This window comes from Rhinolophus sinicus, linkage group LG06, assembly GCF_036562045.2.
Source record: "Rhinolophus sinicus isolate RSC01 linkage group LG06, ASM3656204v1, whole genome shotgun sequence".
Lineage (NCBI taxonomy): Eukaryota > Metazoa > Chordata > Mammalia > Chiroptera > Rhinolophidae > Rhinolophus > Rhinolophus sinicus.
Window position 1 is genome coordinate 22004375 of NC_133756.1, and position 25687 is coordinate 22030061.

Genomic DNA, 25687 nt, shown 5'->3' on the forward strand with positions numbered 1-25687 from the left:
ACATCTTTTGGAGCAAAAATTAATATAAGACGGGGTATAATATAATACAATACCCGGTGTATATAGTATAATATAATATAATATAATATAATATAATATAATATAATGTAATATAATATAACGTAACGTAATGTAATGTAATGTAATACCGGGTCTTATGTAATATAATGTAAGATCAGGTCTTATATAAAAAAAGACCAGGTCTTATGTTAATTTTTGCTCCAAAAGATACATTAGAGCTGATTGTCCGGCTAGGTCTTATTTTCGGGGAAACACGGTAGTATGGCAAGTCCAGGTGAGGCTGGTGAATATTAATTTATAGTTGTACTATATAAATAAAATTGTCTATCTTTATGACTTCCCAATTAGTGTTTAGCTGCCCAAGCACAGACAGATGGTAGATAGCTAAATTCATATAAGATTGAACTCATAAGGATACAAAAGGACAATGGTATAAAGGAATTTGAAGTATAAGCCAGAGAGTAGACTGGGGAATATAAGTTAAATGAAACGAAAAACAAAGATAAAAGATAGCTGACAGAATGGAAAAAAATGGGTCAGTATATCAAAGGACCTAATGCAGAAAAATAGTTGAAGTGGGAATATTTGAGTGAGCAAGCAACATGAAAGAAAACATACTTGTCTTCATTTTCATTAGTCTAAAGGAATGAAACACATCTATTTTGTAAGCTGTTACAATCCCAGTTACACAGCAGAGAAATAATTACAAAGTAGAAATTCAATAAATATGTATTGAAAGAACAAACTTTGCTATGAGAAGTATAAGCATAAAAGACTATTAAACAAAGATATTTTCTACAATATCAGTTATAATACTGATATAATGAAAACAACTAAATGTCCATCAAAGGCAAATAGTTAAACTGATAGATCCAAGCTACCTCACACCAATCTCCAGCTGCTCATGGCAGCCCAGTTCCAGGGAGAGCTGTTGTTCACAATCTTAGCTGTAGAGGGCACAGTTCACTGGCCCATGTGGGAATCAAACAGGTGACCCTGGCATTAGGAGCACGGCACTCCAACCACCTGAGTCACCAGGCTGGCCCCTATATATTGACTTTTAAAACAGAATCAAGTAGATCAAAAAATGGTTAGCAGACTCAAAGGCCCCTTCTGATAGGCCTCCAAACTGACGTTTGGCTCTTAAACCAAATGATAGTCGAGAACAAAGACTGATACCTACTAATTAGGATTACTTAATAACACACTAGTTTATTAAGTTACTAAAATTTTATGTGATAGACTAAAATTAGCACATTTCCAGTTTACTGAGGACTCTAATTTAGTATTCTACCAAAAAGTCTGACTGCATGAAACTGTTAGGTTCCCACTGAACATATGCACCTATATACTAATATTAATAGTTGGAATTTCCATAATTTTCAGGTAAAATGCTTTATCGGTGCATCATCAGATTAGTTTTGATCTAACTGTGCTAGTTTTGATCTAACAGTGCTTTTCATTTATTGCTATTTTAATTAATATTTTAGTAAAATTATTATGGGATTTTCTTTTATTAGATATTTTTTTCTTGCATGAGTTTTGTGCTCTTTCAAGTTTTATTATTATTTTATTTCTCTCCATTATAATTATTATCACTACCCCAAGAGGCAGGATAATAAAAAATGTCTGAAAACCAGTACTCCAGGGGAAAAAAAAAGCTCTCGATTTCTTTGCTTTTCTTACCCCATAACCCCAAGAAAGAGTGCTGAAACTGGACTGAACAAGATCACGGATATTCATTATAAATAGTAGAGACATGGTTTCTCTGTAGATTACTTCTATTGGGAGTTTCTTTCTCTGTGAAATTAAGACCTCCTCTCATTAGAAAACAAGCAAAAATCAGAGTGAGAGCAAGAGGAATGGGGTACACTGCCACCCAGTTCAGGCAAGAGGAATCTTCTCAGTTCGGTGCAGTCTAATTCAGTTTACTAGGGCTACACCAAAATTAGAGCAGAAGCCTCAGCACATAATAAAGCGTATCTTTGGTGTCCTTTCTGTTCGTATTTTCATCAAGATTTCTAGAGATGGAAGATGTACACTGGGCACCTCAAATTCAAAACTTAAGAATCCTGAGTCTTGACTATCCACCCTCATTCATTCAACAAATGTTTATTCAGTACATCCTATTTACCAGATACCATGATAGATACTGGAGAGATGATGGCAAACCTTATGGATATGGACTGTCCTCATGGAATTATAGCTTAGTGGGGGAGACAGAATTTAACAAATAGATTAAATAGATAAACAAAATTTAGCAGATAGATGGACTATGATAAGTGCAATAAGAAAAATACAGGGAGTTATAACCATCTCTTTCCCTATTTTTAAAACCAATTCAGAAACAGGAATAGGTTTCTTATACTATTTAAAAAAAAAAGTTCTGTAAGAAAAAAGAAAATATTCAGAATTCAAATTATGTAAACTTACAGCTTCTCTGCCAATGAGTGGATAAAAGGGAGTACCAAAAAGTTTCCTTCCATTGATAAATGCCTTCATGATGAAATTGGTCACTAATGAAAAAAGAAAACAGTAGAGATGCAGACCTTAATGTGTAAGAGCTTTAAAAGCAGGGAATTTCTATATTTAAAACTTACTTTTTCTAGAAACTCCAGCACCAAGGTTATGATTCAAATCAAAAGGGTCTAGAAAAAAAAAATTTTACTTTTAATTAAGAATTACATTCATTGTAACATAAAATATACTTAATAACCATAACTATCGTCTAATACTATATAACTCAGACTATCCAAGCAGCAAATTATCATCTTTTATTAAAATTTATTGGGGTGACAATGGTTAGTAAAATTACACAGGTTTCAAGTGTATAATTCTATACTACATCAGCTATATATCCCTTTGTGTGTTCACCACCTCAGGTCAGTTTTCCTTCCATCACATATGTTTGACCCCATTTACCCTCATCTATCACCCCTCTCCCCCCTTACCTTCTAGTAACCACTGAACTACTGTCTGTGTCTATGAGTTTTTGTTTATTTGTTTGTCTTGTTCCTTTATTGCTTTCAGTTTTATATCCTACATATCAGTGAAATCATATGGTTCTGGACTTTTTCTGTGTGACTTAAATTATTCTTTTAAAAGTACAGATTAAAGAAAGGAAACTGATAAAAAATCAAAAGGAAGAATCTTCCACATTCTAATTATTACAGTTTTCCCATCAAATTTCCTTGGCCAAATGAAACTCTGGCTTTTTGGTTTTATTCCTGAATGAGTATCAGCCAAACAATTACCTTCGATTGCAATGCATTTGGATGTCCACTGCTTCTCAAAAGTTGTCAACAGCTTTTTCTGCCGAATACTAATTACATATTCCTTGAAATCAAACTCTTCAGTATAGAAGCGAAGCAGTCCCAACCAAAGCTCTCCTAATGTTTCTGTGTTCTTTCCAAGTGAAGGTAAACGCTTCTTCTATAGGTGAGGAGAGAGAAAGACAGAGGAGAGATCTATACCTATCCAACATATGGACTCCGAATCCAAGTAAAATTATTAAATTAAATTATGCAAATCCTAACATTTATCAGTAAGCATTCTATAAGATAAAGACTATTTAAAAATTACCAGTTCTTCTGTTTTATCAAAGAAAAATGCATTCCATCCATCAACCATTCTCTGTGGAATCTGTTTTCCATCAAAGATCTGCATAAAAAAATTAATTTACTATTAGATTTTAAGTCATCCAACCCAAAAGCCTAAATACCTCATATCATTTTAGAATTTAGCTATAATAGATATATTGAAAATACTTCTTCCAAAAGGAATATGTCAGGAAGGTAAAATTTAATGCCAAGTTATTAATGAATGAAATGTATCTGAAAGACCAAAGCTAGGAAAAAATATTTTAAGAGCATCAGACTCTTCAAATGACACATTTGATGTTATTTGATGTTACCTATTTGGCCTGTCAAAACACATCCAGCCCAAGATTAATGAAGTAAAACTAAGAAAAAACAATGAAAACAGCATTTTCACAAAGGACCGTGGATATAGAAATACATAATAGATAATACTTATGGATTGTGCACCCAAAGAAAATCAATGGAATTGATTGTTTGGTGGAAGGGCTCTAGCTCCTTTAATCAGTTATCTGTATCAGATGAGGCTGAAATGCTCCCTGGACACTGATTTTTTTTAAAAAACAATATTAGGTAGCTTTCTCTGTCATCTTGATAAAAAGACTATAAAATCTCCATGATTAATCAGGAATAATAATTCACTGTCCTAAGGGGGGGGAGTAATGCTACTTTACCAGAAGAAAAGTATGATCAACTAACCTCTTCAAGTAATTTTGAGACTTATTTTCTACAGGTGTTTTAAGAAACAGATGTAATAAAGTAAAAAGTTGCAATAGGTTCGGAGTCAGCTGACCTCATTTCTAGTCTTAGTCCTGCCAAGCAGTGATTCTGGGTAAGACAATTATCCTCCTATATCCTCAGTTTTCCAATGAAATGAGAGATTAGATTAATTCGGTCAGTAGTTTTCAAATTTTATTTTTCTTTTAAGCTGCAGAACTCTTTCCTAAAATGGAACCTTCCTGGAAGATCAGAAGTATAAAACAGATAAAGCAAAGGTACTCTGATAGAAGCCTGAATGGAGAAAACATTTGCCACCTTTTCTTTAATTCACTTCTCACACATACACTAATGAGCTCCTGGAGCTTCCGAGAATATTCTTTAAAACCATGAGATAAAATGGTCCCCGTGGCCCCTCCCATTTTAGATGGGACAATGAATTATAAAATTAACTGGCCCCTCTAATTTCACTCTCAGATTTAAGTTCCCTGTGGGCAAGGACTAACTCATCTCTGGAGCCAAAATTCCTACTATTACATCAAAGCCTGCCATATAAAGAATACTTAACATGTTTACATAGTTTCCAGGGACTTAAGCTAATATGTTGTTTTTTATATTTACATATAACTTAAACAAATAGTTACCAAGAATCATCTAACATAAATTCCAACATTTCATTGAACAAAAAAGGGAGAGCCTGGCAATTACAGATACCAATATCTAAAGATACCAATATCTAAAACAAAAGACATGGGACCATACCCTCAAAAATGAAAGGAAGGTGTTAAAGAGGCCAAACTATTTTATTCTTATAGATTAGGATGTTATTATACATATTATATGGAAACAATACAAGATACATCTTTTAGACCTTGATTCTTTTTAAGAGAACTCTTACTTTTGAGAAACAACTATGATCCAAACACAACTATGTTGGTTGATAACACAATAAAGTGGACCTATAGGCCTTAGATGGTATTTAATCATTGATCTACCTGTTTTTATGGACTCTTTTTTAACAGCGCCTACCTTTCCACACTCTCAGCCTTTAGAAGCACTAATGCTATCCTTTCTCTTACACACCCACATACACACTTTTTCTGTTTCTCTCTCCTCTTTTCGCTTTTTTTCAACACCAATCATCCTCCACTCAAACACTTAATCCTCCCTCTAAAACCTTACCAAACAAGTCCATCATATCTGTACAAGGAGTGACCCTGTACATTTACATATTTATGTTCTTATCTGAGTGTAATATTTTAACATCTACTGCTATATTTAAATTGTAATTTCTTAGTTGTGGTAAAATACACATAACACAAAATTTACCATCTTAATAATTTTTAAGAGTACAGTTCAGTGGCATTAAGTATATTCACATTGTTGTGCTACCATCTATCCACAGAATTCTTTACATCTTGTAACAGTGAAACTGTGAACCTATTAAACAATAATTACCAGTTCCTCTCTCCCTGCAGCCACTGGCAACCAGCATTCTACTTTGTCTCTATGAATATGACTACCCTAGATACCTCATATATAAGTGAAATCATACAATATTTGTCATTTTGTGACTGTTTATTTCATTTAGCATAATGTCCTCAAGGTTCATTTGCAATTTTTGAACTCATATAAGCTAAGAAAACATAGTTCATATCAAGTGTGAATAATACTCCCTATTCCTTATTAATTCTTAAGTGAAAATGTACTTTTACTTATAATGATATGCTAGAATATAGCAAAATCATTCTGCTTAGGAAAGCTCCTTCTGACCTAAAGAATTTTGTATTGTTGACCATGAAAAACACTCTTAGCACAGCCTTATTGATACCCAGTCACTGAAAGTCTAGGTTCAATCACAAATGGAGTCAAAGATCATCAGCTTCATTAAACATATCCTTACCCTTAAAAGTTGATCGATGCCAATGACCAATACTTAAATGATGCCACAGCAATGGGCAATGGGGTCCCACATGACAAGCAAAAAAGGCCAGAAGCAAAAATCCATATATCATCAGTTCATACGTATCACAAAGCCCCCTATAATCACAGTTCATTATGATGGAAAACCTTCCATGGACTGTCTCACATTTCATCAATCATTGTCTGTTAAGCAGATAATGGGAGAGTTCTTGAAGTTGGCTATGGCAATCCTACCTACATTTTACCAGTAATGTTAATAAAGCTCTTAATGATAACAGTAAAAAAATAATAAAAGCAACCACCATTTATGAACATCTACTTTTGTATCTACTATATTCAAAGGCATTCGATGTCTCTATTCCTCATATTGACACTAAAATACTACTACAATTATTACATTTTTACCTATGATGAAACTCAGACTAGTAGTGGTCAGGCAACTTGTTAAAAGCTACAATGTCAGAATTCGGCTTCAGACCAGTTATCTCTGGCTCAAAATCATACCCTGCTCTTTCCATTATATCATCTGCCTCAATGGCTCCTCATCCATGGGTACTATAATGAGAGAACATAGACAAACCACCAAAATTTGTGTTCCTGATTAATCATAGTATCCTATCAAAGTCATAGCAACTGATTGCTATGATATCACTGGGGCAATTATGCATAAGATCCCCAAATTTAAACCCTTAACAATACTTAGACTAACACAGAGATGATTTTGATCTTGGCAAGCCTAATAAATTCATGAAATTTTAAATATCCTACAATGAACAACCTTGTTAAAAAAACACATCACTCAACAGATTCGGCAACATACAATTTTCTGCTAGGAAAAGATATTTAAAATGTTTATTTCTCTTCCATTGTTTGTTTAAAAGAGGGAAGGAAATGCTACTAAAACCACATGGCATTTATTAGAATTTTTTAAAACTTACGAAGGCCATCTGAAACTCATATACCATATGGCTTGCTATTGTGTGATTTTCTTCCTTGACATGACTATCAAAGTTTACCAAAAATCTTTGTATGTAATTTTCCAAACAATTCTGATGATTCTCTCCTACCTCAAAAGAAATTAGAACTGGATCCTCCCTAATGTTTGCAAATCCACTTTGTGCCAAGAATGAGGAAAACAGATAGATGATCAAGAACTCCTTTGTACCTATTTCAGAGAATACAAATTGGCTACAAAAAATGGACTCTATAAGTCACCAAATCTGAGTGAATATGAGTATAATATTTTTTTAAATATATTTTTATGCTTAAAGCAATTAGCATGACCTTAGAGAGATAAGATAGAATTTCTTGGGTTTTCTCTCACCCAAAATTCACAAAGTTGACCAAAATATACATAGGAATAAATCAAACTTCATTGCCAGGCAAAAAGAGAGAGAATACTCTGGAGAGAAGAAAACATATATATTTGCATCTGAGAGACTATACCATCTGAGTTCATGGATGGCAACAAGAATTTCATAATCATCTGTAGAATTCTGCCTATAAAATAAAAAAATGACTATAAAATAAAAAGTTGTAAAAGATATTCAATAGTTCTGTTCATCTAATATTCTTTTGTTAGTCTATATTCTCCCATAATAAACTTTTCAAAAAGGTTCATTGTTTGATTATACCATTAATAGGATAAGAAAACTTAGTATGCCATGATGGGAAAAATCCTTCATGATCTCATGAAACTCCTTTACAGTTTTCTTAAACACCTACCTCTTGTAGAACTGGGATAACAGGTGGTTTTCTCTGCTGCAGAAAGTACAGCACCATAAGGATATAAGCATATGAAGATAAACTTCCCCTGGAAGCATCGCCAATGTCACATCTCTAAAGAAACACAACAATGATTGAAAATAAAACTTCAGAATCTTATTCCACAAAGTATTGACTACATTGAGACACCATTTAACCCATCAAACTGGCAAATATCCAAGTTAATAACAACTGTCATAGAAGGTGTGGATAAACAAGCACGTACACATTACAGATGAGACTATAAATTAGCATAAACTCTATGAAGAATAATTAGGCAAAATCAAAATTACAAAAGCACATTTCCTTTAACCTAGCAATTCTATTCTAAGAATATATCTGCAAATATGCCAAAAAATATGTGAAATGACTAAGAATTTTTTTTATTGTAGCACTGTTTTAACAGTAAAAAATCAGAAACAACTTAAGGCTCATCAGTAAAACACAGATTTTAAAAACTGATGACTATCCACACAACATACTAATATTTAGCCATTAATAAAAAACAAGGAAGCTCTTACATACTAATAGGAAATAATCTCCAATGTCTACTGCACAGTAAAAAAGTACAAAACACTGTTTTTAGTGTGCTTATATTATAATAAAAAGGAGATGGGGAATTTATGTATTTGCCTGTACTGGTATATTTCTGGAAGAATACAAAGGAATTTTTAACAAACACTGAGTGCCGCCAGCAAGAGGCAATGGTTGGCTAGGAGAGAGGTGAAGAAGACAGATGTTCCACCATAAACCCCTTTAGACCTTTTGAATTTTGAGCCACATACCTACGTTGGCTACTCAGAAAAAAGTTTTTAATTAAAAAATAACCCTAAAAGAATCCTGAGAGACTTCCCTGGAGTAAAGCTTTAGCTGATATTATATTAAGGGAGAGGAATGATTCCCTGACATGGACTACTTGGTTTCATTACTAAAACTCCATGGGGGTACAGAACTGTCCTTTTGGAAATATCTTGTGAGGTGAACCGACAAAAGTGGCTGTATCAAATATGATTTGTAGTATGTAGCTGGATTCCTTTCTTTTCTCTTCAGATGACCTCTGTCCACAAAGACATGTAAAGGGCGATCTAAACAAATACGCCTCCCTGTTCAAAGAGTGGGCTTTAAGAAATGAAAATGTGACTGAGTCATTCCCCTACTAAAACCTTTCCACCAACACATTCACAAAATTAACTGTTATCTGAGCATCTACCATAATGCAGGCACTGCACTGAATTAGGTCTGAATAGAAGTCTCCTTCACCCCTCTCGGAGTTTACACACTTACAAAAAACAGAATTTAGTATTATAAGTGTTGGCCAAAAAAATTTATCACTAAACCCAAATATCAGATTTCCTAACCCAGAGTTCTTAACTAGTATGCTATGCCAACTCCCATGCCTAGAGTTGAAAAACATTATCACACTGAGAAATTTTACTACTAAGAAATTGTCTAGAGCGTTACATGTGGGACTGGAGCACACCAGAAAAAACAACGAATCACCTTTCTCTAATAGGTACAAATTTAAACAATTTAATATTGTTTTTAAAAGTTCAGGTAAACAAAATTTAGAAAATATTTTTCAGAAGTCTGACATCAGTATGTTTCACTTTAACTATCCTGAGTCTTATAACAAAGCAAATCATTAACTTTTTAATAAATACCTTAGCAAACACTTTCATAGTATATCCCAAGTACTGCACTCTAGGATCAATAGCTGCGTAAGTAGCTAGCATTCTTGTGTTATGTTGAGCCTGAAAAATAATTACATATTTGAAAGCATTTCAAATTTATTAAACTACAAATCAGATAAAAAGATGTAAAACATTCCAAATAGAATATATGTATTTAAAACTTAAAATACCTATAAATTAGTGAAAACTTATTTTCAATCTGAAGGAAATATCAAAATGAATGATTAAATATTTTTTTCCTTATACTGTTCACATTTGAAAGTTTTAAATACAAATCTATAGTCAATGATCTGTAAACTTTTTCAATTACAAGTGTAAACATACCTGGGTCTATACAGAAAGAGAAACTTACCAATGTATTATACAAACTGATATCACCTTCTAAACCACTTCGTCTGTGTTCAAATTTTACTATAGGCACTTTGGCAGTAGTTATAGGTAAAATATTTCTTAAACCTGATTTTAAAAAAAACACAAAAAACTTTACTAGGTAAAATAATTTTCACAAACCTAAAAAATATTTTGTTGTTTTAAAGTTATAATTTAAAAGTCATACCTGGATGTCTCTTAAGAATTTTTGCCAAATTTTCAATTATTTCCTTACAATTTAATTTCTAAAAACACAAAAGAAATAAATAATAAAATTTGTCTGACTTGATTTGTCTTTGTGCAAACTCTACTGTAATCTAGGCATTTAATACCAACATTTAAAATCTCTAGCCATAAGTTCTATATAACCTTCTACTCAAACTATGTGGCCCATAGACTTGCAGTATCAGCATCCTCTGGAAACAAAAGAAATGCAGAATCTCAAGCCCCACCCCAATCTACTGAATCATAATCCCCATTTTAACAAGATCCCCAGGTAATTCACTCCACACTAAAGTTTGAGAAGCACAAAGACAAGAGAATAATGTTTTCAGATACATGAATAAACAACTAGAGATGGGTTTGGTGAAGGCAAAACAGTATAGTGTTTAAGAACATAGGCTCTGAATTTAGACAAACCTGGATTCAAATCTTAAACTAAGTACTGACTAGCTGGGTGACTTTTGACCAAATTCTTAACCCTTCTACTACTGTTCTATAAATTAAGATAATCATAAACTCCGCCCTATAGAGTAATTGGAGGGATTATATGAGACATGTATGCAAAAGCATTTAGCAGCATGCTTGGCACAAAATAAGTACTTTAAGTTTGCAAGCTATTTATTATTATTATTATGTTGATAAATAAAAGAAAAATAATCCTATTATTACCAGAATCTACTTCTTCAAGGAAATTCTTACCTCTGCAAATTAAATATGTTGTTTTAAAAGCTAGACAGCAGAGTTGATATGGTAACGATAACCATGATAAAAGGAACAGAAGAGATAATGACATTACAAATTAACAGGATTAAGCTGAAGGGTATTTATACCAATGCCCACGCTTACACTAAAATAACTTTTGCATATCCCCAACATGCTCTTTTTAGCTACAAGAGAGCAGTAGCCATTACAGCTTAACCTGAGGATTTCAAGGGAATCTTTAGTTACTAATTACACAATCAAATAAAAGAGGTTATTTTTTCTTTATTATGTAAGGATATAATTTACGCTAAATTTTGTTTTCAATTATGGCTCATTTGGAAGAAAATAATTTATTCTTTTTCAGTGCTTCAACTTTCCAGTGTGACTGACATAGACTGTATATAATACACAAACCCTTAGTGATTAGAAGTCTGATTATTAAATTTTATATAGAAGATATCTAAAACCCAAACCTCCTCCCTGGGAAAAAATTATTTTCTATTCCTGCAATTCTTAATCTTCAAAATGGAGAGGGGTGGCCTCTTTCCAGGTAGATGGCACTGAGCAGAAGCTAGCTAAGAACTAAAATATATACAACTTTTCAGTTTCTTTATCCAATAAGTTAATACCAGAAGCAATTTCTTACAGCCAGAAATAAGGACCTACCAGGCATCCTTGCCATCTTTACTCTAGTTCTAACAATTCTCAAACTACCTTTTGAAAAAACTATTTCAGAAACACGTAAATATACCATTCTGCTGAATTGTTTTATAATATATAACAAGGCTATACTGACACCACTACAGATACCAGAAGCTTGGCATCACCCCAATCTTGCAAGCAGTCCCTGATTTTGAAATATAAATAGCAACACGAAATGAGCAACTACTCGGATTCCCCCCTCCTCTTCTAGTTGCTGCTAGGAAGACCTGAGACACTTCTTCCTTGACCAATCAGTCCCTTTCTTTACTTGAGCTTGGACAATCTTGTTCCCACAGTTGAGGCCCGGTACACAAAGAAAAAAAAGCCTAAGTACCCACTCTCACTGATTAACTGCTCTTGGGGGAAAGGTCTGCTCCTGGCATCTCACGGTGGAACTCAGAAAGCTTTCAATTTCAGAAAGCAGAGGTTAGGTTCTACATTATTAGTAGTACTATATTTCACCTATTAATACATTATAGGTTAATTAATTACAGAGAAGCAGTGAGATACAATGGAAAGAGCATGAATTCTGAAGTCAGACAGACCTGGGTATGAATCCTGGTTCCAACATTTACTAGCTGTGAACTTGGGCAAGTCAATTTATTTTTCAAAGCCTCAGTTTCCTCATCTGCAAAATGGGGGAAATTACTTACCTCAAACGTGGTTGTAAAAGTGAAATGAGATAATGTAACTAAAAGTGTATTCTGGGCCTACAAAAGAGTGATGTCCACAAGTCCTGTCCTCAAGAGCCCTGCTCAGCTCCTATAGCCTATTGTGTGTTTTTTATGGAGTCAATCCATCTCATATTTGGCCTTACTCTTTTCCTGCTGCCTTCTATTTTTCACGCATTATAGTCTTTTCCAAAGAACCCTGACTTTTCATGATGTGATCGAAGCAGGAAAATTTTAGTTTTATCATTTTTGCCTCCAGCAATTTTCAGGCTTAATTTACTCTAGGACCTGTATTTCTTTGTCTTTCTGGCAGTCCACAGTATCTGTAGAGCTCGCCTGCAACTCCTCATTTCAAATGAATCCATTTTTTTTCTATCAGCCTTTTACACTATAAAGCTATCCTAAAATAAATCATTTATAACATTGTTTCTAAGGAAAAAATGTGTTCTGGTTGCCCCAAAATTACAATTAACTTGTAGAATACAAGCCATTTATAAATTAGATGTCCACCTTTATTTTCTATCTTTAGTGATACAAAGACATCGCCTAATGGAAGAGATATAAAAAGAGAGTAAGTGAGATCAATGTTCACTACCAAACCGAAGCACTGGCTTCTCATTGGTTCTAAAGAAGAAAAATTCCAACTCTATGGTATATTAACTTTTTCTAAACATTTATTACAAGCACTGATAACTCTCAGTGACATGGGTTTTTTTGTTTTGTTTTGTTTTTTAAGTTTTTTAATTATTTTGTTAATCCAGCATTGGGATGTTTATCTTTCTTTAGTATTCATATTTCCTTTTCTACCTTTATTCTCGGTAATATATAATCAGCATTATCAAAACCAACAGCTATTATCCTTTATGACTTTTGACCTTTATTTTTAACTTATTAAAAAAATTTTAGTTCCAGGTGTACAAAACAATGTAACAGACATTTACACACCTCACAAAGTGATAATCCGTCTCCCCAATCTATTACTCCTCTGATAGCATATATAGCTGTTACCATTCCATTGACACTATTCCCTATGCTGTACTCCACATCCTATGACTAATATATATATCTAATTATAGTTGGCATTCATTATTATTCAGCTTCAGCTTCAGGTGTATACAATGGTCAGACATCTACACAGTCCATGAAGTGGTCTCCCTAATAAGACAAGTGCCCATCTGACCCTCTACAAAATCTTTACAACGTTATTGATTATATTCCCCAAACTATATTTCATATCCCCGTGGCTATATTGTGACTACTAATTTGTACTTTCTAAAGAAACTGTGGTATATTTATACAATGGAGTACTACTCGGCCATTAAGAAGAACGAAATATTACCATTTGCAACGATATGGATGGACCTAGAGAATATTATGCTAAGTGAAATACCATATGATCTCACTTATATGTGGAATCTAAAGAACAGAATAAACAGAAATAAACTCAGAGATAAAGGGGGGAATAAACAACTAAGGGTTGCTAGATGGGAGAGGGGTGAGGATGGGGAAGTCAGTAACATGGTTTTTGCATTATAAAATTACTCAAACAGTAAATTATTTAAATTTTTGAATCTCTTCTAAAATAATGCTAATGCTTATGCTTTTACATTTCAAACACTGCTATTGCTAATATATTTATACAAAGAATGATACCATATATTTTTACCAATACTACATACAAAATTAAAAAGATTCATCACTGGAAGAAGATTAACTTCCACAATTGCTTTCCAAACACTAACTCTTACCTCTGCATTTTCGTGGCCTTCCAGGGTCATACAAATATCCAGATCACTATCACGAAATCCAAATCCATTCTTAGAAGAGCCAAATAAGCACAATCTTGCCTTTTCTAAGTAAATAAAAAGTCAAAAGTTTCATAATTAGCAGGAAAGAGGAGTCTTCTATTATCTACTTCTGTCCTAACACAAGATGATCTTGTCCACATCGATGCCTTAAATTACCTACCATTGACAGATATACTGAGAAATTCCAAAACACTTATGTAAAGCCCAAATCATTTGCCCAAGTTCCCACATTCATGTATCTAACTGCTTCTTTCATTTTTCCACAGACATCATAAGTTGAACAAGTCAAAACTAAACTTCACTTCAAACCTATTATTCCTATAATCCTTATTCTCAGGAAATAGTATCTCCATCAACTCGGTAGCCCAAGCCAGAAATACACATGTGATTCTTAACACCCCTCTCTCAACTTCCATATCCAAACAATCACCAAGTCCTTTAGCTTCTTTCAACTTAACTGTCACACAAATTCATCCACTTTTATTCATTTTCAAATTACTACCAATCGTTAAGATCAATATTTAGAGATTTATATCTTGGAAATAAACTAGTTTTTTTCAAGGCACAATTCAAGTAGTTTTACAAATATCACCTTAGCACAAAGAATTCTCCTCCAAAAGTTAAGACATTAATCCATTTGATATAAATTATGATAGGGTTATCCCCTCATACTTAGTATCATTTATTACAGGTGCCACTTAAAACAAGGTGTGGCTTAACAGGATCAGATTTTTCTCCCTTATTCTTGTAGACTACACATTTAGATAACAATTGTGTAGTTTCAAAATGTAATACTCTGATTCAGTTCTGATACCCTAGTTATAATTTCAATAACTGTAAGATATATAAAAAGCAGCTATGCTCACCAGCAAATAAAAATGTACATCAATTTAACATAACAGGGATTTAGAATTGGTCAATACTTTACAAACTAGCAAATATAATAAAAAATGGACTCTTATAGCACATAACAGATTATCTTTTAAAAGTACAAATTCATTCTGATTATAAATCAACTCTTTATCCTTTTCTAAAATATCTGGCCACAGAACTCTTGATTATTCACCCCCATACCCAAAATGTGATCCTTCTGCTATTTTTGCCATCTCAGTTAAACAGCACTACCCAACTACTGACGTAAAAACCTTGAAACTATCCTTGACTCCTTCTTCTCACATCTAACATAAATAGTGCATCAGCAAATCCTGTCGGCTTTACATTCAAAATATATCCTAAATCTGACCACTTCCCATCTACTCTTCCAAATCACTGTTATGTCTCATCTGAACTTAAGCAACAGCCTCCTAAATGTTCTGCTTGCTTCTATTCTTATGAACCTATACTCTGTTCTCTTAGATCGTGTCACTTAAGTGTTAAAATCCTCCAGAAGCTTCTCATTAGACACTGAAAATAAAATTCAAAGTCTTTCTACCAACATCTGTTAAGACCCTAATTATCCAATCTCTAGGCTAACTTTCTGACCTCATCTTTCTATTACAATCTACCTCACATAATCCACTCCAGCCACACTGACTTCCTGGCTGAACTTCAAGCATGCCAAACATAATCTAGTCTTGGGATATTTGTATTTGCTGCTCTTTCTCTCTAGATTGTTCTCTCCTTGGACATTCATACAACTTATTCCTTCATTATTATTCATGACTCTGCTCAAATGTCACCTTATCAGAGAGAACTACCATAACACCTCATCACTATCCTTTTAATTCCTGCACTGTAACAGCATTTATTATTTGTTGATGTTACATTATATATATTTTTTTTACTTGATTACCAGTCTTTTCCTCTTAATATAAGCTTAATGAGAGCAGATTTCACTTATTAGCACTGTGTCCCCAAGCACCTAGAATAGTACCTAACACAAAACATTCAATAAGCATTTTTTACTAAGTGAATGAAACTAAGACCAGGTGATATAGTAACAAAAGCAATCAATTTTTAAACTGTGACATACCATCATATTCTTTTTGAATAAATTTTTCCAAACTAATTAAAATTTGCTCCCTGTTGTGTTGTTCAGAGAATGGCGGTGATAACTCATCTAAGTTGGAAAAAAAAGAGGAAAAAGTAAGAAAATGGAATCTGAAAATGTCTTCATATTTTTACCCTAAAAACTTTACTTAAATTTCTTCATTATTTGTTGACTACTCTGACTAGAAAATCATAAATGTTACTGGGAAAGGAAACAGAACAGCAAAAAAATAATTTTTATAGATCTATATACATTTCACATGTTCATTTTCCTTATATCTATAAAATATAGTTACTTCTACAAATTATTTAATATTATTTTCTTCCGACATTCCACTGTCTCTCATATATATTCTTGTTTTTCCCTCCTGTTAAAACTATACTCATATTGTTACACTAGGCACCTGACCCATTCAAACCTAACAGTCGCCACAAATGCCTGTTCAGGATTCACATCTTCCTTATAAGCTGTTTTACCCACAGCCTTCAAAGACTTCTCCTTAACTGAATTTCCTTAGTTCTCCAAATTGCTTGCCAGTTTAGTTTATAAAGTCTTTCAGTTTTCTAGTTATTTCATTTTTATTCATCTTGTTTTTCCAAATAAGACCGCATATTCCATAAGAAGTCTTTTCCCCCCTATTTCTTCCACTAGACTCATCTCCAAGAGTTAAAACAGTAATGGAAACAAAGCAGTAATTTAGGGTAATGAATTAAACTAATATTCAGCTTTTGAAAAACAAACGTAGCATCAATGTTTGCACACTGAATAGCTGAAATACAAGTTATTTTTTTCCTTTTTTTTTGAGTGATAAAACTATTCTGTATAATACCCCAATGGCACATGAAATGATGCACTTGTCAAATCCCACAGACCTCTGCAGCACAAAGTGTGAACCTTATGGCATACAAATTTTAAAAAGTCATCTAGGAGGTCAGGAAATCTCACAATGGTATGCAAGCTGTAACTAAAGAATCTATTATAAATGTATAAGACGACTTCACTCAAAGGAGTGGGGGGAAAGGTGCTAACCTAAGTAACTTCGAAAATGAGTGGAGTCTATAAGTCTAAGGGTGGAACTGCACATAAGCACTGTACTCTAACTGATAACGTTTCCCACAGAGGTACAGGATAACAATTTTGATGCTAAAGAAATGTACTTAAATGGAACAATTAAATGAATGGCAGACAATGGGAACAAGATTTCTCACTTTTGGAGTAGAAAATTTACAGAGAAGCAGGGAGAAGAGGCTAGAATGAGCCATCTGGTAATGTATTAGAATTGGAGACATCAGTACAAAGTCATGTTTAGCTTAAAATAGGTAAGATAATCACAGAGAAACATTTATAGATATATGTTTATATATGGGTTAGTATACACACACAAATTTTCTTGCTCAAAGAGGGCCTAGAATTAACACCATCCAGTAGTAACAAGCACCCTAGAATCAAGATCTTGGTTTCTAATACCATTCTCCAATAAAAGGAACCAGGGCTCTTTGGAGAAATGTCTAATTCTAGGACCGAGGCAGGAAATACATATATGATGAGCCTGGAGCATCTTGTAATGCCAGAAAGTAAAGAAGTGCTAAAAAACAAACAAAATACAGTGACAGGGTTTATCAAAGGGTCACATGAACCAACTGAAAGATGTTTCAATAGCCAAATCTGGAACAATTTGAGCAACAAAATAAACTGATCCTGGATTAAAACCCGAAGTATAAAAACATCTATGAGACCATATTGAGATAAATGAATAAATTAAAAACAAATATAGTGAATTATACCTCAATAAAGCTGCTAAAAAAAACTGTCCCATGATCTAGCCATTCAACTTCTAGGTATTTACCCAAGAGAAATTAATGCATATGTCCATACCCAGACCTACACATTAAAGTGCACTGCAGATTTATTTGCAATAACCAAAATTTAGAAAGAAATCAAATATTCATCAACAAGTGAATGGTAAATAAACTGTGGCACATCCACACAATGGAAAATAACTCAGCAATAAAAAGAAATAAACCATTGATACAATATGGATGAATCTCAAAATAATTCTGCTATTAAGTGAAAGAAGCCAGATGCTCTCCCCCCACCAAAGGAAAGTGTATGTTACGTGATTCTATATGTATAGAACTCTAGAAAATGCAAACTAATCTATAGTAACAAAAAACAGGTAAGTGGTTGCCAGGCAGGAGGTGGAGATAGGGAAGGGTAGGAGGGAGGGATTACAATGGGGCACTAAGTATTACATGGGAAATTTTATCTTACCTGGGACACAGCAAGTAATTAAAAAATGTTTGCTGAGTGAAGGTTTATCCCAGGTATACCATAAATGTATGTTGCATAAAATATGTAAGGCTTTCCCCAAAATATTTTTATAGCCTTATCTCCCTCTATTGCTTTTCTTACACTCTACCAAACCTAAGGCAATTACTCTCCCAAACAAATTAAACCCCCTATGCTTTTATTCATAATCTCCTGTATCTGAAAATGCAGTTCAAGATCCAAATCAAATGCCACATCATTAATTCCAATTCCTCTGATCTATCCCAGTGGATGTAGCCAATATAACTAAGGAACTTAATTTTTCATTTTATTTAAGTTTAATTAAGGAACACATATGGACTCTGTAATCCCCTTGGCATTTATAACAGTGGCCCAAACATAGTAGGCATTTCATAAATATATGTAGTTGGGTCTCTAAACTATTTAAAAACTTCTACCAAAACAAATATTAGTGAACTGTTTTTAAAAAATAAGAAAGAAAATAAATAAATACTCAAATTATAAAAAAGTATCTAGTCTCAGTAGTTCTATTAGTAAAACACTTACCAAAACATCTTTTACATACTAAATCAAGTATTTCCCGAAATCGATTTGTCATTGGTGGTAGAGGTTTTAGATCAATTTTCCTGAAATCCTCCGGGCAATCATTTTTTGAATGGCCATCCTTTTTGCAGATGCTGCATACTATCGTCGGTGGCTATACAAAGGAAAAAAATTAATCTAATCTAATAAACTATTGAGGGACTTCATCATTACTTAGAAAGCAGATCCAAAAAGAATATTTTATGTAACAGTTCTGATAACCTATGCTTTCGGGGGGGAGGGGTGAGAACCACATGTTAATGAAATGCTGTGTTAAAGGTAAAAAAACATATTTTGAGCCAACCACTTTAACTTTCTTTCCCACTAAAATAATATTAAGGATTAGCTTTACCTGAAGTTGTACCGGGAGATGCAAAAAGTAAGGCTTAATTCAAACAGTTTGATCAGCCCTCAAATGAAATACATGCACTACATTTCAATCTACTCAGATCTTTAACAAAGTAGATTACAGTCATATGTCACATAACAACAGGAATGTGTTCTGAGAAATGTGCCACCAGGCGATTTCATGGTTTTGCAAACATCACAGAGTGTACTTATACAAACCTAGATGGTATAGCCTACTCTACACCTAAGCTATATGGTATAGCCTATTGCATCTAGGCTACAAAGCTGTACAGTGCGTTACTGTACTGAACACTGTAGGCAATGTAACTAACATATTGGTATTTGTATAGTAAAAATACAGTGTAAAAAATAAAGTGTGTGTGCGCGTGTGCGCACATAGGGAGGAGGCGGGGGAGGGCTGTGGATGGAGACACCGTTGGAGGGAAAGCAGACATCAGAAGGAGGCAGGAGAAAGGGCTAGTAGTGATTCAAAAAGACCCAGAGAGATAAAGCTTGAGATGAGACATAATAAGAGGGGGAGGGAAAAAGAGGGGGAAAGGGACAGGGACAGCAGACTGGGAGGGAAGAGATAGAGAGAGGAGGTAAGTGAGTATGCACGTATGAGTGTGTGTGCGTGGGTTGGCGCAGGCAGCTCCCGGCTGCCTCCTCCACAGCTCTCACTCCCTCACCAACTCCAGCCCCATGAGGGGGTAGGCATACAGGCTGGTAGACAGCAAGTGGAGACTCGTCATTTATTTAAACCCAAAGCTAACAGTAAATTCAACATTGTAATCAAGTCTAACCTTTTCTTTCAACATCGAAAACAAATGTTTTGCTTACATTACATTATAATCTATGGGACCATCATATATGTAGTCCACTGATGATGGAAACATCGTTATACGGTGCATGACTGTATAAAGAAATTTCAAGAAATACCTTTCATTTCACTCTAAACATTTTCTATCTTCAGAACCAATTACAGAACCCTTGCTTGCCTAGTTGGTTCAATTTATTACATTAGCATGGTACTCAAGAAACCAAACTGTAGAGCTGAACTCTAAAAATAAATTAGCTTCATACAAGGAACCACTCTTATACAATAGCCACAAACTTAACTTCAAACCCTATACCACCATTTGAAATGTATTTCAATGCACTACCAAGTAACTAAAACAGTAAAAACTTATCCCATCTACTTGAAAAAAACAACATATGGTTAAGGAAAAGCACTACTACTCTTTTCTTTATTGTAATATGGCCAGATCCTAGAGTTGCTTCTCCCTCCAGGGTTAGCCCGGACACTTACCTATCCATTAACTGTTATGCAAATTATACACAGAAACTTCTATTTGTGGGACTGCTGTGCTGTGGGCTAATTAACAGTACCATAATAATTTGTATCGACTTTTGAAAACTTTTTTTTTTTTTACATATTATCAGAAAATTCTAGAAATATGTTACAGATAACTAGAAAAAAATTAAAATTGGAGAAACAGTTAACCTAACATAGATTTCCAGGAAAAAAAAAAGTATAAAGTAGAAGAAATGTTCACTGTAGTTATCTAAAAGGCTTTTCAACAAATCTGCGATTTATTTCATCCTTCAATAGTCCATATGCCCTAAATACTGCAACCTAAACAAAATGTAATAGATTTATCCTTATAAAGAATAAAGATAGCTTAGTCATTAGGTTAAAAAAGTTAAAGCTGTCAATAAGGAATTAATGATAAAACAATGTAACTGGATGATTTTCCAGTTTTTTTTTTTTTTAATATTCCACTTGGCTTACACATGACCTATATAATCACTTTTTCACGCTGGATGCTGATAATATTTCAGTTATGTATACTGCACTTGAAGCAATGTGACTTAGCTAAAACTTTCTTTTATTAACAAAGTTAACAAACTTGCTTATTTTCTGTTCATTAGGGTATTTTATTTTCTATAATTTATCAAGTTAAAGTTCAGACTAGGCTATTTTAAAAGTAGAAAAGTTAAGACTCCCATAATTTGTAAGAGACATGCCAAAATCCAAAGTGAAGCTCAATAGCAAAGACAGAATCTGGATTCTTCACTTTTTTGGTTCCTGTTTTCACTCAACTGTCTTTACCAAGTTTATACTCACCCTCCACAACCACCCTATTCCTCACTAAAAAAAAAACAAAAAAAAAAAAAACTTTAAACTAGAATACTATTAGTTTACAAGCCCTGTACTCTCATTTGTTGAAGAAAAAAATAACCATTATGTATTGAAAAAACAAGCACAATTTAAAATATATGTTGCCTTTGTCAAACTGATTTTCATGAAATAGCTGAATAATCTTTTCATATATGAGAAAATGAAGCAAACTAGCTAGTAATAGGATGCTGAAACCTTTTGCAGTTTTATATACAGTCTGTAAAGGTTAACTATTAACAAAATGCAATAAGTAAAATTAAAATATACATCAAAATATCATTCCAAAAAAATTGTCTACTATTATAGAAGCTATTTTTACGTTTCCGAATCTAAAAACTAGAGTCATACAACCACAAAATCTTCCACATTCTTTACAAACTGTAGCCTACCTTTCCAGAGGTTAAAATAAACTTATCAAACACATAATATAATTCCTGGGTGGGGTGTTTATCATCAACAGTAAGGTCAGAAGCATCTTCTGTAGCTTTGCAGTTGCAAGAGGTAGCAGGTGTGTCGGTGCACGCAATCTGATGTGAACTCTCTGTTTCTAAATTTGACCTGCAGTCTGTACCATCAGACTCATTTGGGTCAGGGGACTTATAATCAATGCAATTACACTGGCTGAGCTCCTTTTTTAAACAAGTCTCTGAAGGCGCTAAATCACACTGTTTCTTCATTGATTTTGGCTCTAATTCATTGCTTTCACTGGCAGAAAGAGATGAAGATTCCTGTCCATGTTCAGCCAAAACTGGCTCATTTACCAACAAATTGTCATCTTCAGTAATACATCTCTGTGATGTACATTCCATTTCATTATATCTATCAGGATGACCTCTTTCTGCATTTATTTTTTCCGTGCTTCCCCCAAGTTGAATGCAACAATTGGATGCCATATTGTCAGACTTCCCTAGCTTCTTATTGCTTATTTTCCCTTTCTCTCTTTTCATGGAATCCACTGTAGATTTATTTGCACCCTTCCGCTGAGGACAGGCAAAATATCGATAAGCTGCCCTGAATCTCTCCACAACATATTCATAAACAAGCTGGCTGTTTAAGCTCCGTGCAACATTCCTCTTGATTGAAAATGGATCTAGTAAAAAAAAAAAAGAAGAAGGTTAGTAGCTAAGTATATACTAACAAACTACATTTCCAAGCTTATACAAACAGATCTTAACTGCTAGATTGTCAGCAGAGCACATTTTCCAAAAGTGTTTCTAAAGTCCCAATGAGAAATACAATAGCAACATCTTTTCCTTTGTTTCTGCCATAAAATAAAAAACTAAAAGGAAAAGAGAAAAAAAATTAATAAGGTAATTAATGAGACTGGCTGAGGAGCCCAACTCAGTAATTATAGTTTCAATGATGAAATTACCAGAAAAAGACATGACAATATGCCTCCCTATAATGTCATTGAATGAAATTTTTCAAGCTCATCTCGTGATAGTACTCTTCAGTTACATATTCCTTGCAATTTAAACAAATAAAATATAACCTAAGACTCTCAAAGTTTCAACTTAAAAAAATACTGTTTTTCAGATTTAACTTTAGTGAAAACAGAAAATTAGAGAAATGAGGGGCGAATTGATGGCTCAGTTGATTAGAGCGCGAGCTCTGAACAACAGGGTTGCTGGTTCAATTCCCACCCAGGATGGTGGGCTGTGCCCCCTGCAACTAAGATTGAAAACGGCAACTGGACTTGGAGCTGAGCTGCACCCTCGACAATTAGAATGAAGGATAACGACTTAGAGCTGATGGGCCCAGGAGAAGCACACTGTTCCCCAATATTCCCCATAAAAATTTTTTTAAAAAAATTAGAGAATAGAGAAAAGCAGAAAGAGACCAAAGAAAGTGAAAATTAAACCAAAATTTAGATTTTGATGCTATCTAAAATGGTTATGTTGAAAAGGCTTGCATCAACTCAGACTTCTAAAAATGTTTATGGCTTTTTGGATTTTATAAGCCTGAAACACAAATATGCCCCAAGGGAAAAATAACAGTAATACCCAAAAGACTACACATTTTCTCCACTACTGAAGATCATTAAGTAAAAGGATTAACAGGCCAGGCTTCAGATTGTCGTGGTTGAGGCATTTGTTACTACTTTTTGCTGTTATCTAAATCCAGGCTTTAAAAACTTTTTCTAGCCTCTTTCCCTTGCTAAAAGAAAGAGAAATTATGACAGCTATAGGTTTCAAGTGCGTTATTTACTATATATAAGAGTACAATATGTGAGTACATGCTTGTGAGTATATGAGAAATTTGTGGGTCCAATTCACAGTAGAGAAGGCCAGAAGACTAAACGAACAGAAGAATATATAGTCTAAACCAGGGGTGTCCAAACTTTTTTCAACGTTTTTCACCAAGGGCCACATGCGGTAAAATACACAAACAGCTGGGCCACTCACTCAAGGTGAAGTACGTATTGCCTCACCTGGTTTATTTAAGTAAACTAAATATATTTTTGGAATTTGCTGTGAGCCAATAAAAAATGGACTGCGGGCCGCAGTTGGCCCCGCGGGCCGCAGTTTGGACACCCTTGATCTAAACAGACTAAAATGATGGACAGAAATTCAACTTCCTATCTATAAAGTGAGTGGAATTTAAATTTTTGATTAAGAATTTAGAAACCATTCTATTACCGTGTTTCCCCGAAAATAAGACCTAGCCGGACAATCATCTCTAATGGGTCTTTTGGAGCAAAAACTAATATAAGACCCGGTGTTATATTATATAAGATCAGGTATTACATTATAGTAAAATAAGACCGGGTCTTACATTAATTTTTGCTCCAAAAGACGCATTAGAGCTGACTGTCCAGCTAGGTCTTATTTTCGGGGAAACACGGTATTTTCTGTATTGCTAGAGATCTTAAATGTTCTTGGGATTTGATATGAAACCTTATTTGTCAACATCAATTGTTCTTTTTTCTTTAGCTTGGTCACATTTAACAGATAAGGTGCTTTAGAAGACAATAAAAAATTGGATTTTAAAATTATACTTTAACAATTTTATAGCACAAATTTATTCAAAAAGATCTTATAGTATTCATAAAACTATTCTATTTTTCTATACTCAACATTTTTTCATAATTAGAAATTAAAATAAAGGCATGTAAATAAGCTAATAACCCTAACTAATATATTATTTACAGATTGGAAACCTTTAAATAAGTATTAATCCTATAACAGACTTGACAAAGAATTTATTTAAAATATATAATGGCAACCTAGTGGCATATATAGCGCTACAAAGGATAGAATTTATAATACTGTATTAGAAACAGATGATGAGTGACACACAAAAAAATATTCTCCAAATGAAATATAACTATCATCTCACCTTCAATGGCTATTCGCCTTTTAGGCCAGTTTTTGTTTTCTCTTGTTAAAATATCTTTTATCCGTACACATATCACATATTCCTCCAAAGCAAAATCCAGTGTGTAAAATTTTAGCAGCTCTAACCATAATTGTCCCAGGGATACCTGATGTGGTGTTTCCAATGTTAAAGTAGACTGGAAAAGAAAACATATCTTTTATTTAAGCTTCACAAAACTAGAACTATCTAATTTTCAGTTTGAAAAAACCTGAGAGATCATCTTTTCAAAAACTGAGGCATAAAGGGGTCACTGGCCAAAAAATAGTTTCTGGTATAGCTGGTAAGAGAGTCCTAGTTTACTGACTCCTAGAATTTTTGTTCTTTCCACTAAACCAGCAATTCTCAACCATGGCTGCACATTAGAATCACAGTGGGAATATTGAAATACACTAATATCTGAGTTATACACCACTCCCACCTCCCATACTCTTCCCAACATTCTGATTTAACTGACCTGGGCATCAACTGGGCGTTGGAATTTTTAAAGCTCCTTAAGTGTTTCTCAGGTGTAGCCATGGTTGCAAACCACTGCATAAGGACCACTACAGCTCCTCACTGCAGTAATTACTTCTACAATCTAAGTAAATGCCTTCATTTGGCTAATTCCTTCATTTGGCAAACATTTATTTAGAACCTACTATGTGCCTGGCATTGTGCTGGGGATATAAAAAACTGAGAGCTACTACACATGATGCTCACCATGCATCATTCATTCTTCTAAATGCTGAGCAT

The 25687-nt window shown here is 33.8% G+C and overlaps 1 protein-coding gene across 10 annotated transcripts in view; it reads right to left on the reverse strand.

Moving 5' to 3' along the window:
• Positions 1–25687, reverse strand: part of TUT4 (terminal uridylyl transferase 4) — a 106946-nt gene that overhangs the window by 12322 nt on the left and 68937 nt on the right. For all 10 annotated transcript variants that reach the window (XM_019742855.2, XM_074334721.1, XM_019742854.2 and 7 more), the window contains exons 12-24: positions 24917–25091; positions 21967–22667; positions 19012–19162; positions 16159–16245; positions 14127–14230; positions 10269–10326; positions 10065–10168; positions 9683–9772; positions 7983–8096; positions 3604–3681; positions 3276–3453; positions 2622–2669; positions 2455–2537 (exon numbers count right to left, since the gene is read on the reverse strand). In XM_019742855.2, coding sequence (XP_019598414.2) covers positions 2455–2537; positions 2622–2669; positions 3276–3453; positions 3604–3681; positions 7983–8096; positions 9683–9772; positions 10065–10168; positions 10269–10326; positions 14127–14230; positions 16159–16245; positions 19012–19162; positions 21967–22667; positions 24917–25091 — 1971 coding nt within the window. The remainder of the gene's footprint in view (positions 1–2454; positions 2538–2621; positions 2670–3275; positions 3454–3603; positions 3682–7982; positions 8097–9682; positions 9773–10064; positions 10169–10268; positions 10327–14126; positions 14231–16158; positions 16246–19011; positions 19163–21966; positions 22668–24916; positions 25092–25687) is intronic.